Source organism: Meyerozyma guilliermondii, genomic scaffold, assembly GCF_000149425.1.
Source record: "Meyerozyma guilliermondii ATCC 6260 scaffold_7 genomic scaffold, whole genome shotgun sequence".
In the NCBI taxonomy this organism is placed as follows: domain Eukaryota; kingdom Fungi; phylum Ascomycota; class Pichiomycetes; order Serinales; family Debaryomycetaceae; genus Meyerozyma; species Meyerozyma guilliermondii.
In genome coordinates, this window is record NW_001809794.1 from 208,494 (window position 1) to 227,996 (window position 19,503).

At 43.0% G+C, this 19,503-nt stretch overlaps 9 protein-coding genes across 9 annotated transcripts; 1 reads left to right on the plus strand and 8 right to left on the minus strand. All coding sequences in view use genetic code 12, as the record gives it.

The window, feature by feature from the left end:
• Positions 1-362: 362 nt before the first annotated feature.
• On the minus strand, positions 363-5,387 carry PGUG_05282 (uncharacterized protein; the record flags this gene model as incomplete). Its single annotated transcript, XM_001482212.1, has 1 exon — positions 363-5,387. The coding sequence occupies one exon, from the start codon at positions 5,385-5,387 to the stop codon at positions 363-365; it is 5,025 nt and encodes a 1,674-aa protein (XP_001482262.2).
• Positions 5,388-5,518: 131 nt separating this feature from the next.
• On the minus strand, positions 5,519-7,204 carry PGUG_05283 (uncharacterized protein; the record flags this gene model as incomplete). Its single annotated transcript, XM_001482213.1, has 1 exon — positions 5,519-7,204. One exon carries the CDS (start codon positions 7,202-7,204, stop codon positions 5,519-5,521), a length of 1,686 nt encoding a protein of 561 aa, XP_001482263.2.
• A 111-nt stretch (positions 7,205-7,315) lies between these two features.
• Positions 7,316-10,696, minus strand: CDC15 (serine/threonine protein kinase; the record flags this gene model as incomplete). The annotated part of the gene is made up of 1 exon (XM_001482214.1): positions 7,316-10,696. One exon carries the CDS (start codon positions 10,694-10,696, stop codon positions 7,316-7,318), a length of 3,381 nt encoding a protein of 1,126 aa, XP_001482264.2.
• A 444-nt stretch (positions 10,697-11,140) lies between these two features.
• On the minus strand, positions 11,141-12,220 carry PGUG_05285 (MDR family NADP-dependent oxidoreductase; the record flags this gene model as incomplete). The annotated part of the gene is made up of 1 exon (XM_001482215.1): positions 11,141-12,220. One exon carries the CDS (start codon positions 12,218-12,220, stop codon positions 11,141-11,143), a length of 1,080 nt encoding a protein of 359 aa, XP_001482265.2.
• A 431-nt stretch (positions 12,221-12,651) lies between these two features.
• Positions 12,652-13,728, minus strand: PGUG_05286 (MDR family NADP-dependent oxidoreductase; the record flags this gene model as incomplete). Its single annotated transcript, XM_001482216.1, has 1 exon — positions 12,652-13,728. The coding sequence occupies one exon, from the start codon at positions 13,726-13,728 to the stop codon at positions 12,652-12,654; it is 1,077 nt and encodes a 358-aa protein (XP_001482266.1).
• Positions 13,729-14,162: 434 nt separating this feature from the next.
• PGUG_05287 (MDR family NADP-dependent oxidoreductase) lies at positions 14,163-15,236 on the minus strand (the record flags this gene model as incomplete). Its single annotated transcript, XM_001482217.1, has 1 exon — positions 14,163-15,236. The coding sequence occupies one exon, from the start codon at positions 15,234-15,236 to the stop codon at positions 14,163-14,165; it is 1,074 nt and encodes a 357-aa protein (XP_001482267.2).
• A 650-nt stretch (positions 15,237-15,886) lies between these two features.
• Positions 15,887-16,459, minus strand: PGUG_05288 (MDR family NADP-dependent oxidoreductase; the record flags this gene model as incomplete). Its single annotated transcript, XM_001482218.1, has 1 exon — positions 15,887-16,459. One exon carries the CDS (start codon positions 16,457-16,459, stop codon positions 15,887-15,889), a length of 573 nt encoding a protein of 190 aa, XP_001482268.1.
• Positions 16,460-16,741: 282 nt separating this feature from the next.
• Positions 16,742-18,010, minus strand: LEM3 (Lem3p; the record flags this gene model as incomplete). Its single annotated transcript, XM_001482219.1, has 1 exon — positions 16,742-18,010. One exon carries the CDS (start codon positions 18,008-18,010, stop codon positions 16,742-16,744), a length of 1,269 nt encoding a protein of 422 aa, XP_001482269.2.
• A 157-nt stretch (positions 18,011-18,167) lies between these two features.
• Positions 18,168-19,475, plus strand: ERF1 (translation termination factor eRF1; the record flags this gene model as incomplete). Its single annotated transcript, XM_001482220.1, has 1 exon — positions 18,168-19,475. One exon carries the CDS (start codon positions 18,168-18,170, stop codon positions 19,473-19,475), a length of 1,308 nt encoding a protein of 435 aa, XP_001482270.1.
• Between the last annotated feature and the right edge of the window lie 28 nt (positions 19,476-19,503).

Consider the following 19,503-nt stretch of genomic DNA (forward strand, 5'->3'; position numbering starts at 1 on the left):
TATTTTTTATCCAATTTTGTGGAAATTGCAATAATCTCAAATTTTGCAACCTTGACGATATGACGAATAGTTAACCACCCAATAGTCAAGACAATAGCTGCGAAAACCACCATGAAAACTGTACTAGCAATCACAAGGATAGGACTATACAGCTCCTTTTGTGAATTTTGGATCTGTAATACTTTTTCGTCTTCTTCAGCATGGGCCATAATGTTCGTCAAAGGTCGATACCAAAGCATTCCTACCAATAAAATAACCAGCAATATGGGACGATATAATTCTTTTACTCTTGATAACATAACGTTTTCATTTGTGACGGTACAGAACTATTTAAATTCAGCGCTTTTGTACTCGATGCAATATTATGTATGAGCCTCCACATACTCAGCGGCCTTGGCCTTCACTCGAGCCCCACTCTTTTCATCGTTTTGATCTTCTTCATATTTGAGCCACTTGGTAAAGAAGAACTTGGCTTGCTTCTTGGTGAGTTTCTTGGTGATAAGTCTCTCGAATAAATTTTCAACCTTGGACTTATCGTTCAACTTGATCTCTTGGTCAAGATACACATTCCACAAATCTATTCTCTTGGGTGCATCGGCCATCAAACCTTCGAACAACGAACGTCCTTGCTCGGGATCCCCCTTGGTAAACTCAAGCTGAGCAAACTTCTTGACCACCTCGATACTTTCCTTTGAAGGTAAAGCTTGCATGGCCTTGGCGAGCGCTTCGTGAACTTCATCATTCATTTGGCGATCAAGCAAATAGGAAGCATATGCCACCCACACGCTGACGTTCTTAGAGAACTTCTTGATCATCACTTTGTAGAGCCTGGTAGCCTCGTCAAATTTCTCCGACAATGTATAGATGCTTGCCAATTTCTGGTGCATGGTCAATGGTTCCATATACTGACAAGACCTACGGAAAGTATCCTCAAGGCTCTCCTTTGTATCAAAGGTGTTTTCCAAGTTTAGCAATGCAATCCATATGTTCAACTTTTCTTGTTCTTCTCGATAGTTGATGGTTTTAAGAGCTCTCTCTCCGATTTCTCTTGCCTTTTCAATCTCACTCAACTGGAGCTGGAACGACATGTAGTTCATCCACAAAACTGAGGAGTTAGGCGATCCAATCAACATCCTTTCAAAGTCGGAAACAGATTGAGGTGCTCTAGTATTGATGTCCGCAGTTTTATCTTCGACAACCTTAGTCGAGCGCTTCTTCTTTTTCTTATTGACGAAATCTTCGTCGTCTGAAGACTCGTCCGACTCTTGTGCTTGGTCCAAAATTGAAGCCGTCCAGTCAAATCCGTTGGTGGACAATCCCATACCGGAGTCTTCAGCTACAACGTTGGAGGTCTCTTCATCGTCATGGTCAACATCCGAATCGGCTTCAAATGCACCCTCAACGATTTCCTCATCAGATTCATCCGAGCTTTCTGAGGCACTAGGAGTAGCTTCTTCAGATTCAGCCATCTCCACATCGTCGTCGGAATCTTCATTCTGTGTTGCTTCTGGAGCAAAGTACGAAACCTTCATCCCCAAAGACAATTGCTTCTTTTCTGAATTGATGCCAAGAATCTTCACCTTGACTCTATCACCCTCCCCAAACAAAGCCTTGACATCAACATCCTTGTTATCAGCAACTTCACTATGATGGCACAAACCACTGACATTGAGGGTTCCGTCCAATTTGACAAACACTCCGAAATCTGTAACCTGTCTTACCGATCCCTCGTATACCTCTCCTTCTTTCAAGTCTTCAAACTTCTTTAAAACATTAAGCTCACCATTAACTTCGCTTTCTTTCAAAGTGATCAAAACTCTTCCTTCTTCTTTGCAGTTAACCACCTTACCCACGACTGGCTGGTGCTGCTTAAAGTACTTTTTCCAGTCTTTCAAATAAGAATCAGACAAATCGCTTACTCTCACTAAACCATGCACTGAACGTCCAAGAGACACATAAACTCCGTTGTTAGCCACATTCTTGACAAAACCTTTCACGACATCACCACGCTGTAAATCTTCAACAGAATTGATAACTTTGTCAACGGCCTTGTTGGTTCTCAACAGAACTGAGATCTTCTTGGAGTCTTTGTCAACAGCAAGAACAGTAGCAGTGGTGTAGTCATTGGCATGAAATACCTCATTGAGAGCACTTGAGTAGTCGTTCAAAGCATCAGTGATATACGAAGAAGCTACCACATCATGAGCTAACTCAACAAGAACAAAAGATGGAAGCACCTTCAAGACACGAGCTGGATATTGTTTGTTCAACTCCACATCTTCAAACTTGGTAACGGTATGCTTTCTTGAAGTCAAAATGATATTCTTGTGCTCTTCATCGATTTGCTTGACCTTAGCTTTGATTGCGGCACCAATTGGAAGCCTGTTTTCCAAGTCTTCAAAGATAGAAACTTCGTCAGATAAATCCATAAAAGAAACCCTTCCTTTAACGGATAGACTCATGGAAACCCAAACGAAACCTCTAGCAAGATTGTTTACAAATGCAACATGCTCAGAGCCCACTTTGACATCTTTGATCTCGGTTATAGGATCCTTTTCTAGGAGAGTGAGCTCAAGAATTGTGTTCTTGGATTTGCGGTGGGAAATAGGCAAGAAAGTGTGGTTCTTTGCATCATGGTAACCAAGGACTCTTACTGACAAAATCTCATCCTTATGAAACTGAGACAATGGTTGATTCTTGTCTTTGATGTCCGACCACTTTTCGAAACATTGTGTGATATCCAAGCGACCTTGCAAATTGTCAGCTAACTGGACATTCAATTGAGTTCCCTTGATGGATTTGATCTTGGCCTGTGTTTTTGCTCCGGGAGTGTAGTCAGTGATGAGTTTCTTGGTGCTATCAACAGGATTAACGAGCTCTTGTCCATGCTCAGATTTGTCTTCAGAATCCAAAGATAACAAAAATCTTTTGTTCTCGTTATCCAAACGTATAACACGACAAGATACCGATTGGTTCTTATAGAAGCGCTTAAGAATATCTTCATTAGGATTCTTAGTTGCATATTTTGCCAACACCAATCCTGTCAATTTTCCACCAAAAGCGACAAATAAACCCAAGTTGGTTACCGACTTTATGTATCCAGTCAACACCTTATCACTGACAGTGACGTCGCTGAATTGCGATGGAATCTGATTGTTTTTTGCCCCATTGATAAAAGACTGTTTGGCTGACAAGATCACGGACCTTGTCTTCATATCTCTCTCGAGTACCACAGCCTCAAGCTTGTCACCAGCTTGTATTTTCTTGTACAATGCACGAGTCTGCTCATAGTTTCCATCGGAAAGCTGACCAGCGTAGATTACACCACGCAAGTTTGATCCCTCGATTTCGACAATGACGGAATCTTTGTCTTTAGATTTTTCAACAATTGAAGCCTCTACTATAGTTTTGCCAGGAACCACAGAACTTACAGCTGATTGCTGAGCTTTTGTCACATCATTTTGCTTGAGAGTGACAATTAGTCTCTGTTGGGTTTCGTCTCTGTCCATTATTCTCACATTGACAGTCTGCCCTTTCTTCAAGAAATCTTTAGCATCTTTAACAAAAGTCTCTGAAATTTCGTTCTTGGGTAAAAATGCTCGTAAGTTTCCAAAAAATGATACAATAGCTCCGTTGTGGACAAACTTTTCTACCGTAGCGGGAGTTTTGAGCCCGATTTCTGCCAGTTCGAAATTCGAAAGCACTTCGTCATCTTCAATATTGACAAGGGTTTTTTTCAATGTGATGAAAATCTTGGAGCCGTGAACCTTCAATACTCTTCCTTTAATCTTAGAGCCCACCTTATATTTTCTTTCTGGGTACACCAACCTGACATCAGACATGTGTTCTGGTGGTACGAAAGCGTCGAAATCGTTGAAAATCTTAACCTGAATTCCAGCGCCATCAGGCAAAACCTTGATAATCTCACCTCCATTGATATACTCACCAACTGGAATTTGCAGTGGTACCATGAATTTAGTGTCTATTATTTTTGGATCCATCGTTAAGGTTAAAAGTCCTTCGAATTTGTTGAGTCCAATTACACGAGCCTTGTGTTTGGAGCCAACAAAGTAGTCGTCAATCACCTTTTCCTGGTTGATTTTGGAGATATGAACTTGTCCATGGTAAGACGAAGTGCCTGTGCTCACAAAGATGTAATTTGAATCTAAGCCTATGACTTCTACTTGGTCAAAGACGAAACCAATGGGGAATGCTTCCAAAGCATCGGTATTTTCCTGAGAGTCCAATGACAAGATTCGAGGAAGAATCGATAAAACGAGCTTTTTGGTTCCACCTTTCAAGAGAACGGCTATAACGCGAGCTTTTATCGAATTACCAATGGTAAATTTGTGGTTAAGCGAGTCCAAATCGTATTCGCCAATGTTCAGAAGACTGATGGTTCCGTCCACCATACCAAAGACTTTGGTTGTGATACCTTCTTTCGTGATTTCTGCAACAAGGGCATCGACGATAATTCCTGGCTGTATAGCATCAACGGAAGAAATGTTGGACACTTTGTTCTTCTTCAGAGACACCGACAGAGTCGCTGGTCGCAAGCTGATAGTTCGTGTTGTGGGCTTGGCAGCAATGCTGGTCATCATGACATAACCTTCGCTCAACGATTGGAGATCTATATTGGCATTTGATAATTCTTTGTTGGAAATAAAACCGGATTTTCCCGAGACTCCAGTGTTTAATATGACACCTCGGTCTTCAACAGATACAACAGAACACTGCAAGAGGTTTCCCGGAATCAAATCTTCATCCTCTATCGATTCATTGACGTTTTCAGGCTCGATGGTGAATTGAATACGTTTTTTCTTCGACTGGGAAAGTTCGGCCTCTGTCACTTTGGCACGGAGCCACTCACCTGCTTTGAAAATGGACTGGAGATCTGGAAGTTCATTGTCTTTCATGGTGGCAGTACGGGTAACACCTTCCTCTTCTTCATCTTCAGACGAGTCCGATTCTTGTTGATACAATTCAACTTTGCGAGTGATTTCGTCACTGATGGAAGATATGGGTACATATCCGATCAAGTTGTCTCCTATGGCAATTTCTAAATCGAGCTTGTTCACCTTGGAAATTTGTCCCAACACGGTGGTTCCAGGAAAGAGTTTTTTGAAGGAAAGACTTTCAATTGTGATAACATTTTCCACTTCCTCAGATTCCTTAGTGTTCTTCTTGCTCTTCTTGCTCTTTTTGCGTGCTTGCTGCGACTTTTCACCGCTGGTTCTTTTGGCAGCGGTTGATGATTCGAAGAGCACATCTCTTGCAGCTTCATTAGAAATCTCTTTGACCTCAAGAGGCGTAAGAACAGATGCACCTCCTCTTGGGAAGGCAACCTCGCTACTGCTTAGCACAGAGCTGGAGGTCTGTTCCGACATACTATAGGCGTGGATTATGAAGAAATGTAGGAGATGAGATGGAGAAGAGTTCGCGATGAGCACCGAAATTTTTATTGAGGTGATTAAAAGGGTATCACGACAAATGTCGCACTAACCTATACCAATGCAAATTACTTCTTTTTCGACTTTTTCTTTTTCTTCTTATCCTCCTGAATGACAATGGTGCCATCTTTGACATCCTGTGGCTGATCCTTGAATTTTTCCCGGCTTTCCAAGAAAAACATCAAGTCTTTCACCTGTTCGCTCAAGTCATTATTGGTAGCCTGAAGTGTTTCGTTAGCTTTCATTAGATACTCCACCTTTTCTGAGAGCGCATCGTTAAGTCGATTTGCTTCATTCAAGTCCCGAGATAAGCTTTGTACTTTCTGATCTTTGGCAGCGAGCTTCGATTTCAAGTTTGGTATCGTATCGTGAATCTCACTCTTCAAATCATCGACCATACTTTGCAACCGTTTGACCTTTTCTGTATCCTCAGATACCAGACCTCGCCCACTTATTGAACCCTTAGAACGTAAGAGTCCCTCGTAGTACTCTCTCTGACTAGCCAATTGACTGATTAGCAATTGCGAGTATTCGAAACCCACTTCATCCACCTTGTCGAAATTTTCTGATCCTTTCCTAAAACTACCAGAAGACGTAGCAATCTTCTCTGGAAGCTCCACTAGCTTGCCGTCGGCCTCGTTGGTAACAAGACGGTGCACATAATTATCTCCTGCGTAATCCCACACTCTGGAGGTTTCCAACTCCATGGCGAAGCAATGACCGGTGTTGATAAAATGCTTGAGAGAGTGCTGTTCAGGAGCATATCTATCACAGCCCATATTACCACATATCAAACAGATCCAGAGATTGTTATCCACGGCACAATCTGCGCAGTGCTCTTGTTCTTCATCGATAGCCATTGCTGCCATTGACGAAGTTGCAGCTTCCATGTTGGCAGCTTCGGAAGAAGAGCCCGTACGCTGACGATACTGCAGTAGTCGTCTGATACTGCGTCGTATTTTCTGGTTTGAGACGTCATTAGAATACCGACAAATGGGGCAGGTATCGTCTTTCCATTTTGAAAGACACAGGCAGTGGAAAGTATGCTGACACGGAATCGTGAGTAGGCCCGTTATATTATAGTCCATTCTTTCCAAGCAAACAGGACATGTAGGAAGCTCTATTAAGGTATCTGAATTCAGGGAAGTGAATGGGTCGTTTAAAAGAAAAGGTATTAAAGACCCCGTAGAAGGTATTTGTTCTTGAGCGGTTAAGCTGACAGAATTCACAAATACAACATGACAGGATTCCGGCTCCATGGAATTGAAAGGCTTGCCATTGAAATTGTACTGAAATTCAGCGGTTTTCACGATATCATCAAACTTGATCAAAACAAGAAACCGATTGGGCTTTTCGCTCTTCAAGATACGTATATGTGTGATGCTGGCCATGTACTCCTCTCCTATGAACCCCAAAAGATCGGTAGCTGTAAAATAGGTGGGCACTGCCACTATCGATACCATCGTCTCATCGCCTGCGATATGATTGGGTATTGGTTCAGTGATTGAGTGCTTCGGAGAGTGCTCCGGAGATGGTAAAGCAGAGTCATCGGCTTCGAACTCGCGATATAGCCGGATATAGCCGTCTCCTAGATGTTGTCCTCGGAGCGGTTCGAGTGACATGGTTTTGATATTTGGAAAGTTCTCCTTATCGATGGCAACAACAGTGATAGGAGAGTATCTGTAGTCACGGGCGGATTGCGTGTTTTGGTTCGGGAGCTCAATAACAATTCGATAGGTATCTGTACCTATCATCAGTTGGCACGATGTTCCCAAAAAGAGCGAATCTGCGACCTTCGCTACTGCATGCAAACACCCTATATGGAGATCCAGAACTCTACCAGTCGAAAATATTTGGCTTGTAGCCTATGTTTGGCTCCACAATTGTAGTATTTCTCGAGCCAACTCCGATACAAGCACCGACGTTTTGCCAAGATTGAGTGTTTCCAACTGATCCACGAGCTTGTTAGAAAGTCCATGGTTGTAGATTCTGAAAGCTAATAGCTTCAAAATACGTAGGATTCCAAGCTGTATCACCGGAGACTTGGAATGCTTGGAAAGCTTTGCCAGTATACTATCAATGAAGTCGGAAGTGACCATTTGGTCCTGCAACTGATCACTAGAAACCATGAGCTTCAAATACGAATCCAACGAAGACTCAAAATTGGGCACTTGATTAACAGAAAATCCCCCAATAAAGCAATTGACTGTGTGTGGAGACGTTAGTTGCATGTGCTCCGGGTTATATTGACCCCACAAACTCAAGGCCTCCAAAGCTGCTGACTGCCAATACGGATCAAGTACAAGGTTCAAGTAGACTTTGAATACGTCGTTCTTTCTCAAAACCTGGCGAACGTAGTCATTGCAGTGCACCAATTCACAGAGTATGGGGAGAATGAATTGGCGAAATGGAAGGTTGATAACTGAAAGTGCTTTGAGCAAGGGAACTGCACCAAGTCGAACCAACTCTGTTTCTTGAGTACCGTTCAAATAGCAGCAATTGTACAACAATGGACTCACAATGTTGATAACTTCTCGATAGTGAGGCTCTGTTGGTGTGTACTGCTTCATTAACCCGACCAAAAACTCCAAAATATCAGCATTTTGAAGCAGTCTTAGATTTCCAGAAACGCTAGAGATAGACTTTAAGAACTTGAGAATGGTCAATCTATGGGAAAAATCCAACTTAGAGTAGACTTTCATCACTAGCTTGAAGAGCTCCGAGCTAGAAATTGCAGCTCTAACCTTTGCTTCCGATTGACCAAAGAACTTGATAATCTCCATAATCTTAGATATGGACTCTGAGACTTCTTTTGATTCAATCGTTTTATGCCCATTAGTCAACCCATTCAACAAGACAACAAACCAAAATACTATGCCGTATTTCGAAAGCATCCGACAAAGGTCTGATTTGGACCTAGATAAGTCGTTGGTCATTATTTTGTAGATGCAGTCAATCGAAACCAATGAATACTCTGGAGCACTCTCGAGGTCTTCTTGTACAAATTTTGCAAGCACCCTCAACCCTCCACAAGAGACAAACATGGAAAGAGCCTTGTCTGATTTCTCAAGTAGCTTCACAAATTTAATCACCTGAAGACGTACAGCCGATTCAAAGGAAGAGCTCCGAAATTGAGCTACCAATGGAATGCCTCCTAAAAGACAAAAGTTTTCGAGTTGGGCAATGCTTCTTTGGAATATGATGTTTAAGACCGATAATGTGTGATACCACAATCGCTGTTCGCCCTTTATCATTTCGAAGCTATCCAAGAGCTCTAAGAGAGTGAGGATGCCGTGCTCTCGAATCAAGACCAGATGCAGAGATTCGTATTTTTTCACCATATGAAGCATACGGCCAGTGATCTTGAGTAAAGACGGTGCTAATTCCTCGCCCATACTCAAATTTTCGACTCTGGAGGAGAGCTTGGACATCAAATATTCCATCTTTGTTTGAATCTCAATTTCTTTGGTATCGAAATCATCGATGTCAATTTCTAGGAAAGGATCACTATCATCAAGATTATCGATTGTTGTATCTTTTCTTTGAAGGATGCCTTTAAAGTTCTGGGTTCCAAATTCCATGTCATCTTTGGAATCGGAAAACTTATGTAGAAGCACTTCCTTGGAGATCGCATGTATGGAGACCTTACTGTGAAGATTGGATATGGGGCCATCAAAGTCACTATTCCAGTTTTCCTCAACTTTCGTTTCCTTGAAATCTCCTATTGCTTTTCCTTGAGAGTACACATTAGAGGTGGTTGGCTGAGACATGTCTACCAATTGGTTCAGATCATTATCATTGATCTGCCTTTTCGATTTCAAATCGGTTTGAGACTTTCTTTCTCTAGTGCCTGTAATCCATTTATGCTTCAAGAGCAACAGTGCTGAAATACGTAATCCAGGCTGCTTCTGGAAACATTCCAATAAGAAATCACGAGCCAGGGGTGTTAGTCCTTTTGGTAAAGGGGGATGATCATCAGTTCCGATGGCATGAAGGGTAGCCATAGGATTCAAATCATGATACGGTGGGTTTGTGGTGAAGAGCTCAATTATGGTGGCTCCAAGAGACCAAATATCTGATACAGTGCATAGGCCGTCTCCTCCTAAAATTGTCTCTGGTGCCATCCAATTGGGAGTTCCAACTACGGTTTGGTGTTGAGATGATACTTTTGAAGCAACACCGAAATCCGCAAGCTTTATTATGCCTCCTTCTGATAGGAGCACATTGGCAGCTTTGACATCACGGTGTACCACACCTTGCTCATGCAAATACTCCAAGCCAAGCAAGATCATTTTGACATAAGACGAAAGCCTGTTCTCCGGAAGCCCATGGCCAAGTCGTTTGTATAGTTGACGAAGGGAGCCTCCTGCGCAATATTCAAGAAAGACATTCAAAGTGGCCGAAGTCTTGACAAATCCATGGTACTTGACGATGTGTGGATGCCTTAAGATTTTCAAGAGATCAATTTCGTTCATGAGGTCTCCTACATCTTGGTCTCTTTCCAAGATGATTTGCTTGATTGCAACAACTTGATTGGTTTTCAAGTTCGTACCCTTGTACACGTTTGCAAATGCTCCTCTTCCAACCAAAGACGAAAACTCGTAGTCCTCGAGAGCATTTTTCAGTTTCACCTGGTTATTTCTCTGGACTTTTTGAGCTGGTGTCAATGAAACTTTGACCAGAGCTAGTCGTGGTTTCGTCACAGGAGTACTGAGGTTGGCGGGTCGTCTCTTTGGTAAATCTACAGGAGGATGGGTGGAGTGTTTCAGTGACAGGTTAGAATTCAAATCGAGCCCACTAAGTGATCTTCTGTTTGTGGATTTTTCATGCCTTGAATCTGTCGAAGATGTTGAGTTTTGCTTGCTTTGATGTTTTGAGCGGGTGGTCCTGGTATTTTGTGAAGAAGATCCGAGCTCTTTGGCGTACGGTTCCGTGTCAAATTTGACTCCATTATGTATAGATCGAGCTCGTTCTACAAACGGCGATTGATTGGAATTTGTGGCACTTTCTGAGTCGGAAATAAATGTGATACCTTTTGTTTTTGTATGTTTTGACGATAAAAAGTCGAATTCCTGGTCGGGATCAAAGTCTTGAACGAATTCGTCTCGCGGCAGCGCAGCCAGTGGCTCCTTGAAGCGAAGTAGAATTTCCGAATTTGACGATGGTTGACTGGCAAACTCTGATGGCTTTTCAGGAGTCAGCGACATGTCAGCTTGTGGTTCTTGCCTCCAGAAAAGATCAGCCATGGGTCATCACAAGTTGTTCTGGCTGTGTTACACGAGTTGTTTGTATCGCAAAATCAATCGAGAATATTTCGCAGCTGGAATGTTTGTACGCGCGATAAAATAAAGACGAGTTAGATGGCAAAAAAAAAGGAAATGAGTTTAAGATAAGAAGCCGTAAATGCGTTGTATTTATTTTGGTTGTACAAAACTAAAACATTTGTAGAATGTGCCTTATTTGAGTTTTGTTTATATTAAGTTGATATGACGATAACATTTGTTACAATGAACAGGGTAAACAGTAGTTTGAAACATTCCTTGAACTACAAACACTGACAACATTTAAACATTGACATCAATTCTTGAACATCTACAAACACCGGAAATATTGAAACACCAACAAAATTCAAAATTTGACATCTTCCACTTGAATCGGTATTGCAATTTTCTTATCAACATAGACTCTCGTTACAATTTAGGGTCAGCGAGTTTTGTCAAAAGCTTTCCTGGTTTCTTGTTGTCGGAGAAAAGAGTGCCCCAGACAATAGGAACCTCGGTAAATTTGGATTCCCCGGTCAAGTCGACCAAGTTAAAAGCACTTTCGTCAGCTTTGACTTTTCCTTCCTTGATCCAACCTGCAATTTCCTTCACGGCAGCACCGTACTTGTCTTTGTGATCCAAGATAATGAACCCTTTGACGGTGAGTCTGTTGACTATGATTTCCCCCCAGTTTCTAATTTGCATTTTGGTGTGGTCATTGTAACCAGCAATGGCTCCACACGCAACAATAGTACCGTTCACCTTGGTCAAAGCGAGCATTACGTCCAAAATGTCTCCTCCAACATTGTCAAAAAATACATCACAGAACTTCTTGTCACCAAGAGCCTTCACCATATTCTTTCTGAACGCTGGATCTTTGTAATTGACACAGGCATCGGCTCCAATGCTTTCAACATAACGACACTTTTCTTCACCACCGGAAATACCAATGACATGGCACCCAATTGCCTTGGCGATTTGAACCACCATTGACCCAGTGGCACCAGAAGCAGCAGAAACAACCACAGTGTCTCCTTTCTTGGCTTTGGCAACTTCTCTGATACCAAAATAGGCAGTCAACCCTGTCATTCCCAACGTAGACAAGTATACGGGCAAAGGAATTGAAGCATCAGGAACCTTGCTGTCAATTTGCTGCTCATCAATATCACAGTATTGGGACCAGTACAACAGGCAAATCACAAGATCTCCATTCTTATAGGTCGACGACTTGGATTCGACTACTTGCCCTATACCAAGCGATCTCATTGGCTCACCTTGGCCCACAGGTGGAACGTACATTCTTTCGGGGTTGATACCTTTTTGTATCCAAGATCTTTGGGTTGGATCGTTGGATAAGTAAAGTGTCTTTACTCGAACATGTCCATCTTGCAACGGTTGCAATGTTTGGTCCACTAGCTTGAAAGTGGAGTGTTTTTGACCCAATTCGTAATTGACATTCTTGATTGGTTGTTCGTTCACAATAAAAGTTTTCGTTTGTGTGGGAGCCATGGTGGTGTCTCGTGAAAACTTTAAAATTTCGAATCTTTTTATGTGTGGGGAAATCTAATTTCATACCTCGGCAGTCCAGCCCAAACAGGAAGGTTCCGTATGTACGTCGCGGGAGTTAGTTGCGACAGTATGTCAGCGCTTTCGTGGCTCTCAACGGCTGCAAAGATCACTCGTGTCATTGAGGCCTGACTACATTTGTCAGATATCGGGAGTTAGTAAGTTTTGTTGGTTTATGGCTCCGCCTCGACCCAGATTTCATCTTTGCACCAAATAACCCGCGATGCCGTGGAGCGTATACAGGCACAGGGTCTGGGCTACAGGGTCTGAACCAGAGTCCGAGCTGCAAGGTCTTAACTAGTCCGAGGCTTCGGAGATGTATTGGGTTTGCTCTTTTAATCGTGATTTACCTACTTATCACCTTTACTCGATACCTACTCCGCATCGGCAAGCTTTGTCAAAAGCTTTCCTGGTTTCTTCTCGTCGGTGAAGAGGGTACCCCAGACAGTTGGAATCTCGGCGAACTTTGATTCATCGCTCAAATCGACCAAATGGAAAGCATTTTCGTCGGCCTTGACTTTTCCTTCCTTGATCCAACCGGCGATTTCCTGAATGGCAGCAGCATACTTGTCTGTGTGGTCTAAGATAATGAACCCTTTGACTTGAAGTCTGTTGAGAATAATTTCCGACCAGTTCTTGATTTGAATTTTGGAGGCGTCGTTGTAACCGGCAATGGCTCCACAAGCAACAATGGTTCCGCCCACCTTGGTCAAAGTAAGCATCACGTCCAAGATTTCTCCACCAACATTGTCAAAAAAGATGTCACAGTACTTTTTGTCGCCAAGAGCTTTCTTGATGTTTTCCTTAAAGTTTGAGTCTTTGTAATTGACACAGGCATCGGCGCCAATACTTTCAACGAAACGACACTTTTCTTCACTACCGGAAATACCAACGACATAGCACCCCTTTGCCTTAGCGACCTGTACTGCCATTGAACCAGTGGCTCCAGAAGCAGCAGAGATCACCACAGTGTCTCCTTTCTTAGCCTTTCCTACGTCAAGAAGGCCAAAGTAAGCGGTCAAACCAGTCATTCCCAAGGTGGACAAGTACAAGGGCAAAGGAATTGAACGATCAGGGATCTTGCTGTTAATTTGCTTTTCTGTAAGATCACAGTATTGAGACCAGTACATCATACAAAGCACAAGATCTCCATTCTTATAGTTGCTTGACTTGGAGTCGACAACTTGACCAAGACCAAGCGATCTCACTGGCTCACCCTGTTGCACAGGTGGAACATACAATCTTTCGGGGTCGATGCCTTTTTGGATCCAATTTCTTTGAGTTGGATCGTTAGACAAGTAAAGGGTCTTTACACGAACTTGTCCATCATGCAAGGGTTTCAAGGGTTCTTCCACTAGTTTGAATGTAGAATCCTTTTGACCCAATTCGAAATTGACGTCTTTAAGTGGGTTTTCGTTCACAATAAAAGTTTTTGTTTGTGTGGGAGCCATGGTGGATTTTTTCGAAACTTTTGGAAAGATCAGGTTCTTTATACCTGAGAAAGCAACTCGGAACCACGGAACAATGGCCCAAAAAGGAAAGTGTCCGATGTAAGTCGCGGGAGTTAATTGCGACAATATGTCAGCTTGCGATGCTGCCAACGGCTGCGAAAAAAAAAAAACTCGGGCCGTTGGGTTTTGAACTTGATTTGTCAGACACCGGACTTCGCAAGTGTTCTGTTGGTTTATCGATAGACCCAAACTTCATCTTCCACTTCAACACAGGCGCGATGCTTTGCCATGAGTATACAGGACAGCAATACCGAGCTGCAGGGTCTTGAAGTATGTGCTATTTATGGTAAATGTTGTAGCTACTTGTAGACGAACCGTGTAGGTTTGCTTTTACGAAAATGGTATCTCGTTACTTTGTTGTCACCTAGACTACTCTATATCTTCCCCGGATCGGCAAGCTTCGTCAAAAGCTTTCCTGGTTTCTTCTCGTTTTGGAAAAGCAAGTTCCAAGTCTTTGGAATGTCGCCAAATTTGGATTCTTCACTCAAGTCTACCAAGTTGTATGAGTCGCCATTAACTTTTCCTTCCTTGATCCAAGCGTTGATTTGGTTGGCTGCATCGGCAAATTTGTCCCTAAAGTCACTCACGATAAATCCTCTGACCGTGAGTCTGTTGAGGATGATTTCCGACCAGTTGTTAATTTTCGATTTGGCAGGGTCGTTGTAACCTGAAATGGCACCACAGGCAATAATAGTGCCATTGACTTTCGTCAAAGTGAGCATTACGTCCAAGATTTCTCCTCCAACGTTGTCATAGTAGATGTCACAGAACTTCTTGTCTCCAAGAGCCTTCTTGATATTTTCCTTGAAATTGGGGTCTTTATAATCGACGCAAACATCGGCACCAATACTTTCAACATAACGACACTTTTCCTCACCACCGGAAATACCAATGACATGACATCCAATTGCCTTGGCAATTTGAACTACCATTGACCCGGTAGCCCCAGAAGCAGCAGAAACCACTACGGTATCTCCCTTCTTAGCCTTACCTACTTCAAGAAGACCAAAGTAAGCCGTCATTCCAATCAGACCCAAGGTAGACAAGTATAAGGGCAATGGAATCGAATTGTCTACTTTTCTTTGGATCAGGCTTGCTTCAAGCACAGAGTAATCTGCCCAATACATCTCTGAAAGAATAAATTCTCCCACGCTGTAATCAGCGCTCTTGGACTCCACAACTTGGGCAATTGCTCTAGTCCGCATTTTCTGGCCCGGCAATACTGGGGCAGTGTACATCCTCTCAGGGTCCTGACCCTTCTGAATCCACATTCTCTGGGTGGGATCGTTGGACATATAAAGAGTTTTGACCAAAACCTGGCCATCGGATAATGGCTCCAATGGTTGGTTTACAAGTTTGAAAGTGGAGTTTTCTTTGCCCAATTCAAGAACAACCTCACCAACTGGAGGCTCGTTGAGTATAAGGGCTCTTGTTTCTTTGGGAGACATAGCTAATTGAGGTGCTAAGAAGAAAGCAATCGATTAAGTTCAGTTAACTCAGTACAATAAGATGAGTAAGCAATTCGGCTGCGAAAAAAAGTGCTGCATTGGTGTAATGGTGTCTATGGGACCCTGAATTCATGTTCCGTATGTTTCAGGAAAGGTTATTCCGGATCAGCAAGCTTCGTCAATACCTTTCCTGGCTTCTTGTTCTCGTCAAGAATCAACGCCCAAGCTTTGGGAATGTCTGCAAATTTGGACTCCTCGGTCAAATCAATGACGTTTAAAACACTAGAATCGTTCCGAATTTTTCCTTCCTGAATCCACTTGGTAAGATTGACCCTTGCTTCTTCTACCTTGTGAAGATAATCGGATACAATAAAGCCCTTGATAGTAAGTCTACTGGCAATTACTTGTGGCCAGTTTTTGACATACATCTTGGTCACATCCTTGAAACCTGAAATTGCTCCAACTACCAAAATCAAACCGTTTTTCGTCATCAATGTCATTACTTTATCCAAAAGCTCACCACCAACAGTATCATAAAAGAAATCACACGTTCCTTTTTCCCCAAGCGCTTGCTTTAATTTTTCAATCAACTCAGGGTCGTTGTAATTGACACACGCATCTGCTCCAAGTCCTACAACAAATTTGCACTTTTAGTCGCTTCCAGTGATCCCAACAACCCGACATCCTAAAGCCTTAGCAACTTGAACCGCTACCAAACCCGTGGCCCCAGAAGCTGCCGATACAATTACGGTATCTCCCTCTTTGACCTGGCCGTATATTCCGAAGTAGCCAGTCAAACCGGTGAGTCCTAAAGTCGATAACGAGGTAGTCAAAGGCAATGAAGAATCTGGAATTTTGCCTGTAAGAGCTCCGGCCTTTACAATACTATAATCTGCCCAGTTCAAAGCACCATTAACAATGTCCCCAGGCTTATATTGGTCTGCCGTTGACTCAATAACCTGCCCCAAACCGAACCCACCCATAGGCTCACCCGGAAAAATCCGCCTAATACCAGCGTTTTCGTAGCTTGCCTTTCTGATCCAGCCCAATTGGAGCGGATCGTTGGAAAAATAGAGAGATTTCACCAATACTTCATTTTCTTTTAATGGCTGCAACTCTTCTGTTACGAGCCTAAAAGTGGAGTTAGGCTCACCCAATTCAACATTGGGAAGTCCTTCAGTTTGCTGATTGAGGTAAAATACTCTAGATTCTTTGACTGTCATGCTTAACTGGCGCCTGGTTACGAAAATGTCCTATTTATACTCGAAAGTTGGCCCAACTTGGAGACGGAGATAACACCCGAGCCTCGACGGAGATAAGCCTCTCCTCGAAGTATGGCTTTCAGCTGATTAAACAACATATCAATTCACCGATACGTCCGTTTCGGCCGAGGCGGACATATACCAATCAATGAAACAGAGAAACTGTATCTACCTACTCATTCCCACTTAGCCTTAGTTTTCACACCAATACACCACCTAAATGCATACTTTCATTACATAGACCTACTTGGTTTCTTGCTTTGGTTCCTGATTCCAACTCAAAAGACTCACGTCTCCCGTTCTTCTGGGCTTTATGGAATTCACAATAAGAAGAGTGACCCCCAAAAGGAAGCATACTCCTCCTCCAGCCATCCAACTTATACCCAAAAAGTCGTTCTTACCTCCAATAACCGATCTCTGTGATATATAGATATACTTCTTTCCATTATAAGGAAGAACAGGGAAATGGAGCCCAATGGTCACCTCGTATATTCCCTTGTTCAACGAATCGTGATCGTTACGAAGGGCCAATTTGTTAAATGTGGGGAGGCCTGCGGTGTGCATCCAGTTTTGAAATTCTTCCCACTTTGAAATATCCGGCACGTTTGTAGAATTGTATCCGTTGGGGTACCACTTGTACCAATTCGGAGGAGGCACGATTTCCGTGTGGTCGTACTTTGTCTTTTTGAACCGGTTCGAGTCGGTTTTCCACGCAATACCCTTTGCGGTAAATTTGTAATCATTGGAAGTTCCGTTCACTCCCTGCAAAGTGTGTCCATAAGTATCATTAAACATACTATTAGCAATCAAGCCACAAGGGTAAATCTTCTTTCCATCACGAACAGACAAAGGTTCACAGTTCTGACCCACCGTGTTCTTAATGGTATTCACAGAAGCTTCCTTGCCTTCGATTTGCTCCTCACTAAACGACTTTGCGTACCGACGATGGTTTTGGTAAAAGTTGTGCAAGCGGTAGAAGAAATAAATAGGTCCCTTCATATCATCAGGTACCTCAAACTGGATTCGGCACACATTTCTCTCATCTTCAAATTGTTGCGACTCGTCGGTATCGAGTTTCCATTGTGGCATGTGCTTAATATTCTTGGTTTTCGTCTTGAAATTGAGTTCGAGAAACTCGTCCGGCACCTGGGTCCAGTATTTGGAGCTAGCTAGCTTTTCACACTTGCTGTAATCTATGGCAAAATCTTGAATTCGGTCCGATGCGTACCACATAGCCGCACCTAAAGGCACGAAAATCACAGCAATTGCAATCAAAAGTGGAATCACCGTCTTGGCAGTGAGCACCGGGTTATACGCACGCAACCTTTGTTGAGTAAAAGCATTTTCTGGAGGCCGTCTAGATTTCTTTTCCTCTTGCGGCACATCTTCAAGATCCGTATCCGAGGAGTCGGAGGCATATTCACTGCCATCAACGTTACTTCGACGGTCCAGCGACTGCGCGTAGTCTGTATCACGCGCTGTAGAGGCGCCGTTGGTTCTTATTTCTGACATAAACCGGGGGTTGTTTGATCGGATAGGGCGGTAGATGAAGCTGAAAACGCTGGTCCTGCAGACGGGGCCCACTTGATCGCGCAGAATCCGGGTTAGCACTGGTGTGTGGGTGCGAGCACAGTCTTAAATTTTTTCATTCAGTTGGCAAAGAACAATCATGGCAGACGCAGCGGAGAAGAACATTGAGATCTGGAAGGTCAAAAAGTTGATCAAGTCGTTGGAACAGGCCAGGGGTAATGGTACCTCCATGATCTCGTTGGTCATACCTCCAAAAGGTCAAATTTCTCTCATTCAAAAGATGTTAACTGAAGAATACGGAACCGCTTCCAACATTAAATCCAGAGTTAATCGATTGTCGGTGTTATCAGCCATCACCTCCACCCAGCAGAAGCTTAAGTTGTACAACTCGGTGCCCAAAAATGGTTTGGTGGTATACTGTGGTGATGTCATTACTGAAGAGGGCAAGGAAAAGAAATTGAACATTGATTTCGAACCATTCAAGCCAATTAACACATCTTTGTACTTATGTGACAATAAGTTCCACGTGGAGGCGTTGTCTGAGTTGTTGGAAGATGATGACCGGTTTGGATTCATTGTCATGGATGGTAATGGAGCATTGTTCGGAGCGGTATCGGGAAACACCAGAGAAGTGTTGCATAAATTCACGGTTGATTTGCCCAAGAAGCATGGTAGAGGAGGTCAATCCGCGCTTCGTTTCTCGAGATTGAGAGAAGAAAAGAGACACAATTATGTGAGAAAAGTCGCCGAAGTTGCGGTACAGAATTTTATCACCAACGATAAAGTCAATGTTGCTGGATTGATTTTGGCTGGTTCAGCTGATTTCAAAACCGAGCTCTCCAAATCCGATTTGTTTGATAACAGGTTGCTCGCCAAGGTGGTTAAAATTGTCGATATCTCCTACGGTGGAGAAAACGGGTTCAACCAAGCTATCGAATTGTCAGCCGAAACTTTGGCCAATGTCAAATTTGTGCAAGAAAAGAAATTGCTTGAGAGTTACTTCGAAGAGATCTCTCAAGATTCGGGTAAGTTCTGTTACGGTATCGAGGATACTCTCAAGGCATTGGATCTCGGAGCATGTGAGGTGGTGATTGTATACGAGAACTTGAATATCGTTCGCTATACCATGAAGGACATAGAAGGTAACGAGGTGGTTGCAAATGTCAATCCAGAATTGCCCGACAAATCATACTTGCTTGACAAGAAAACTGGCACAGAAATGGAAGTCATAAAGGAAGAATCATTTTTGGAATGGTTGGCAGAAAACTACAAATCATTCGGTGCCAATCTTGAATTTGTTACCGACCGGTCGTCCGAAGGTGCTCAATTTTGTCAAGGATTTGGTGGTATTGGTGCCTTGTTGAGATACAACGTCAACTTTGAACAATTAACTGACGACGAAAGTGATGACGAATACTATGATGACGACGACGAGGATTTCATTTAGACGAGAGGGGTGTGTACTACTAGATGCA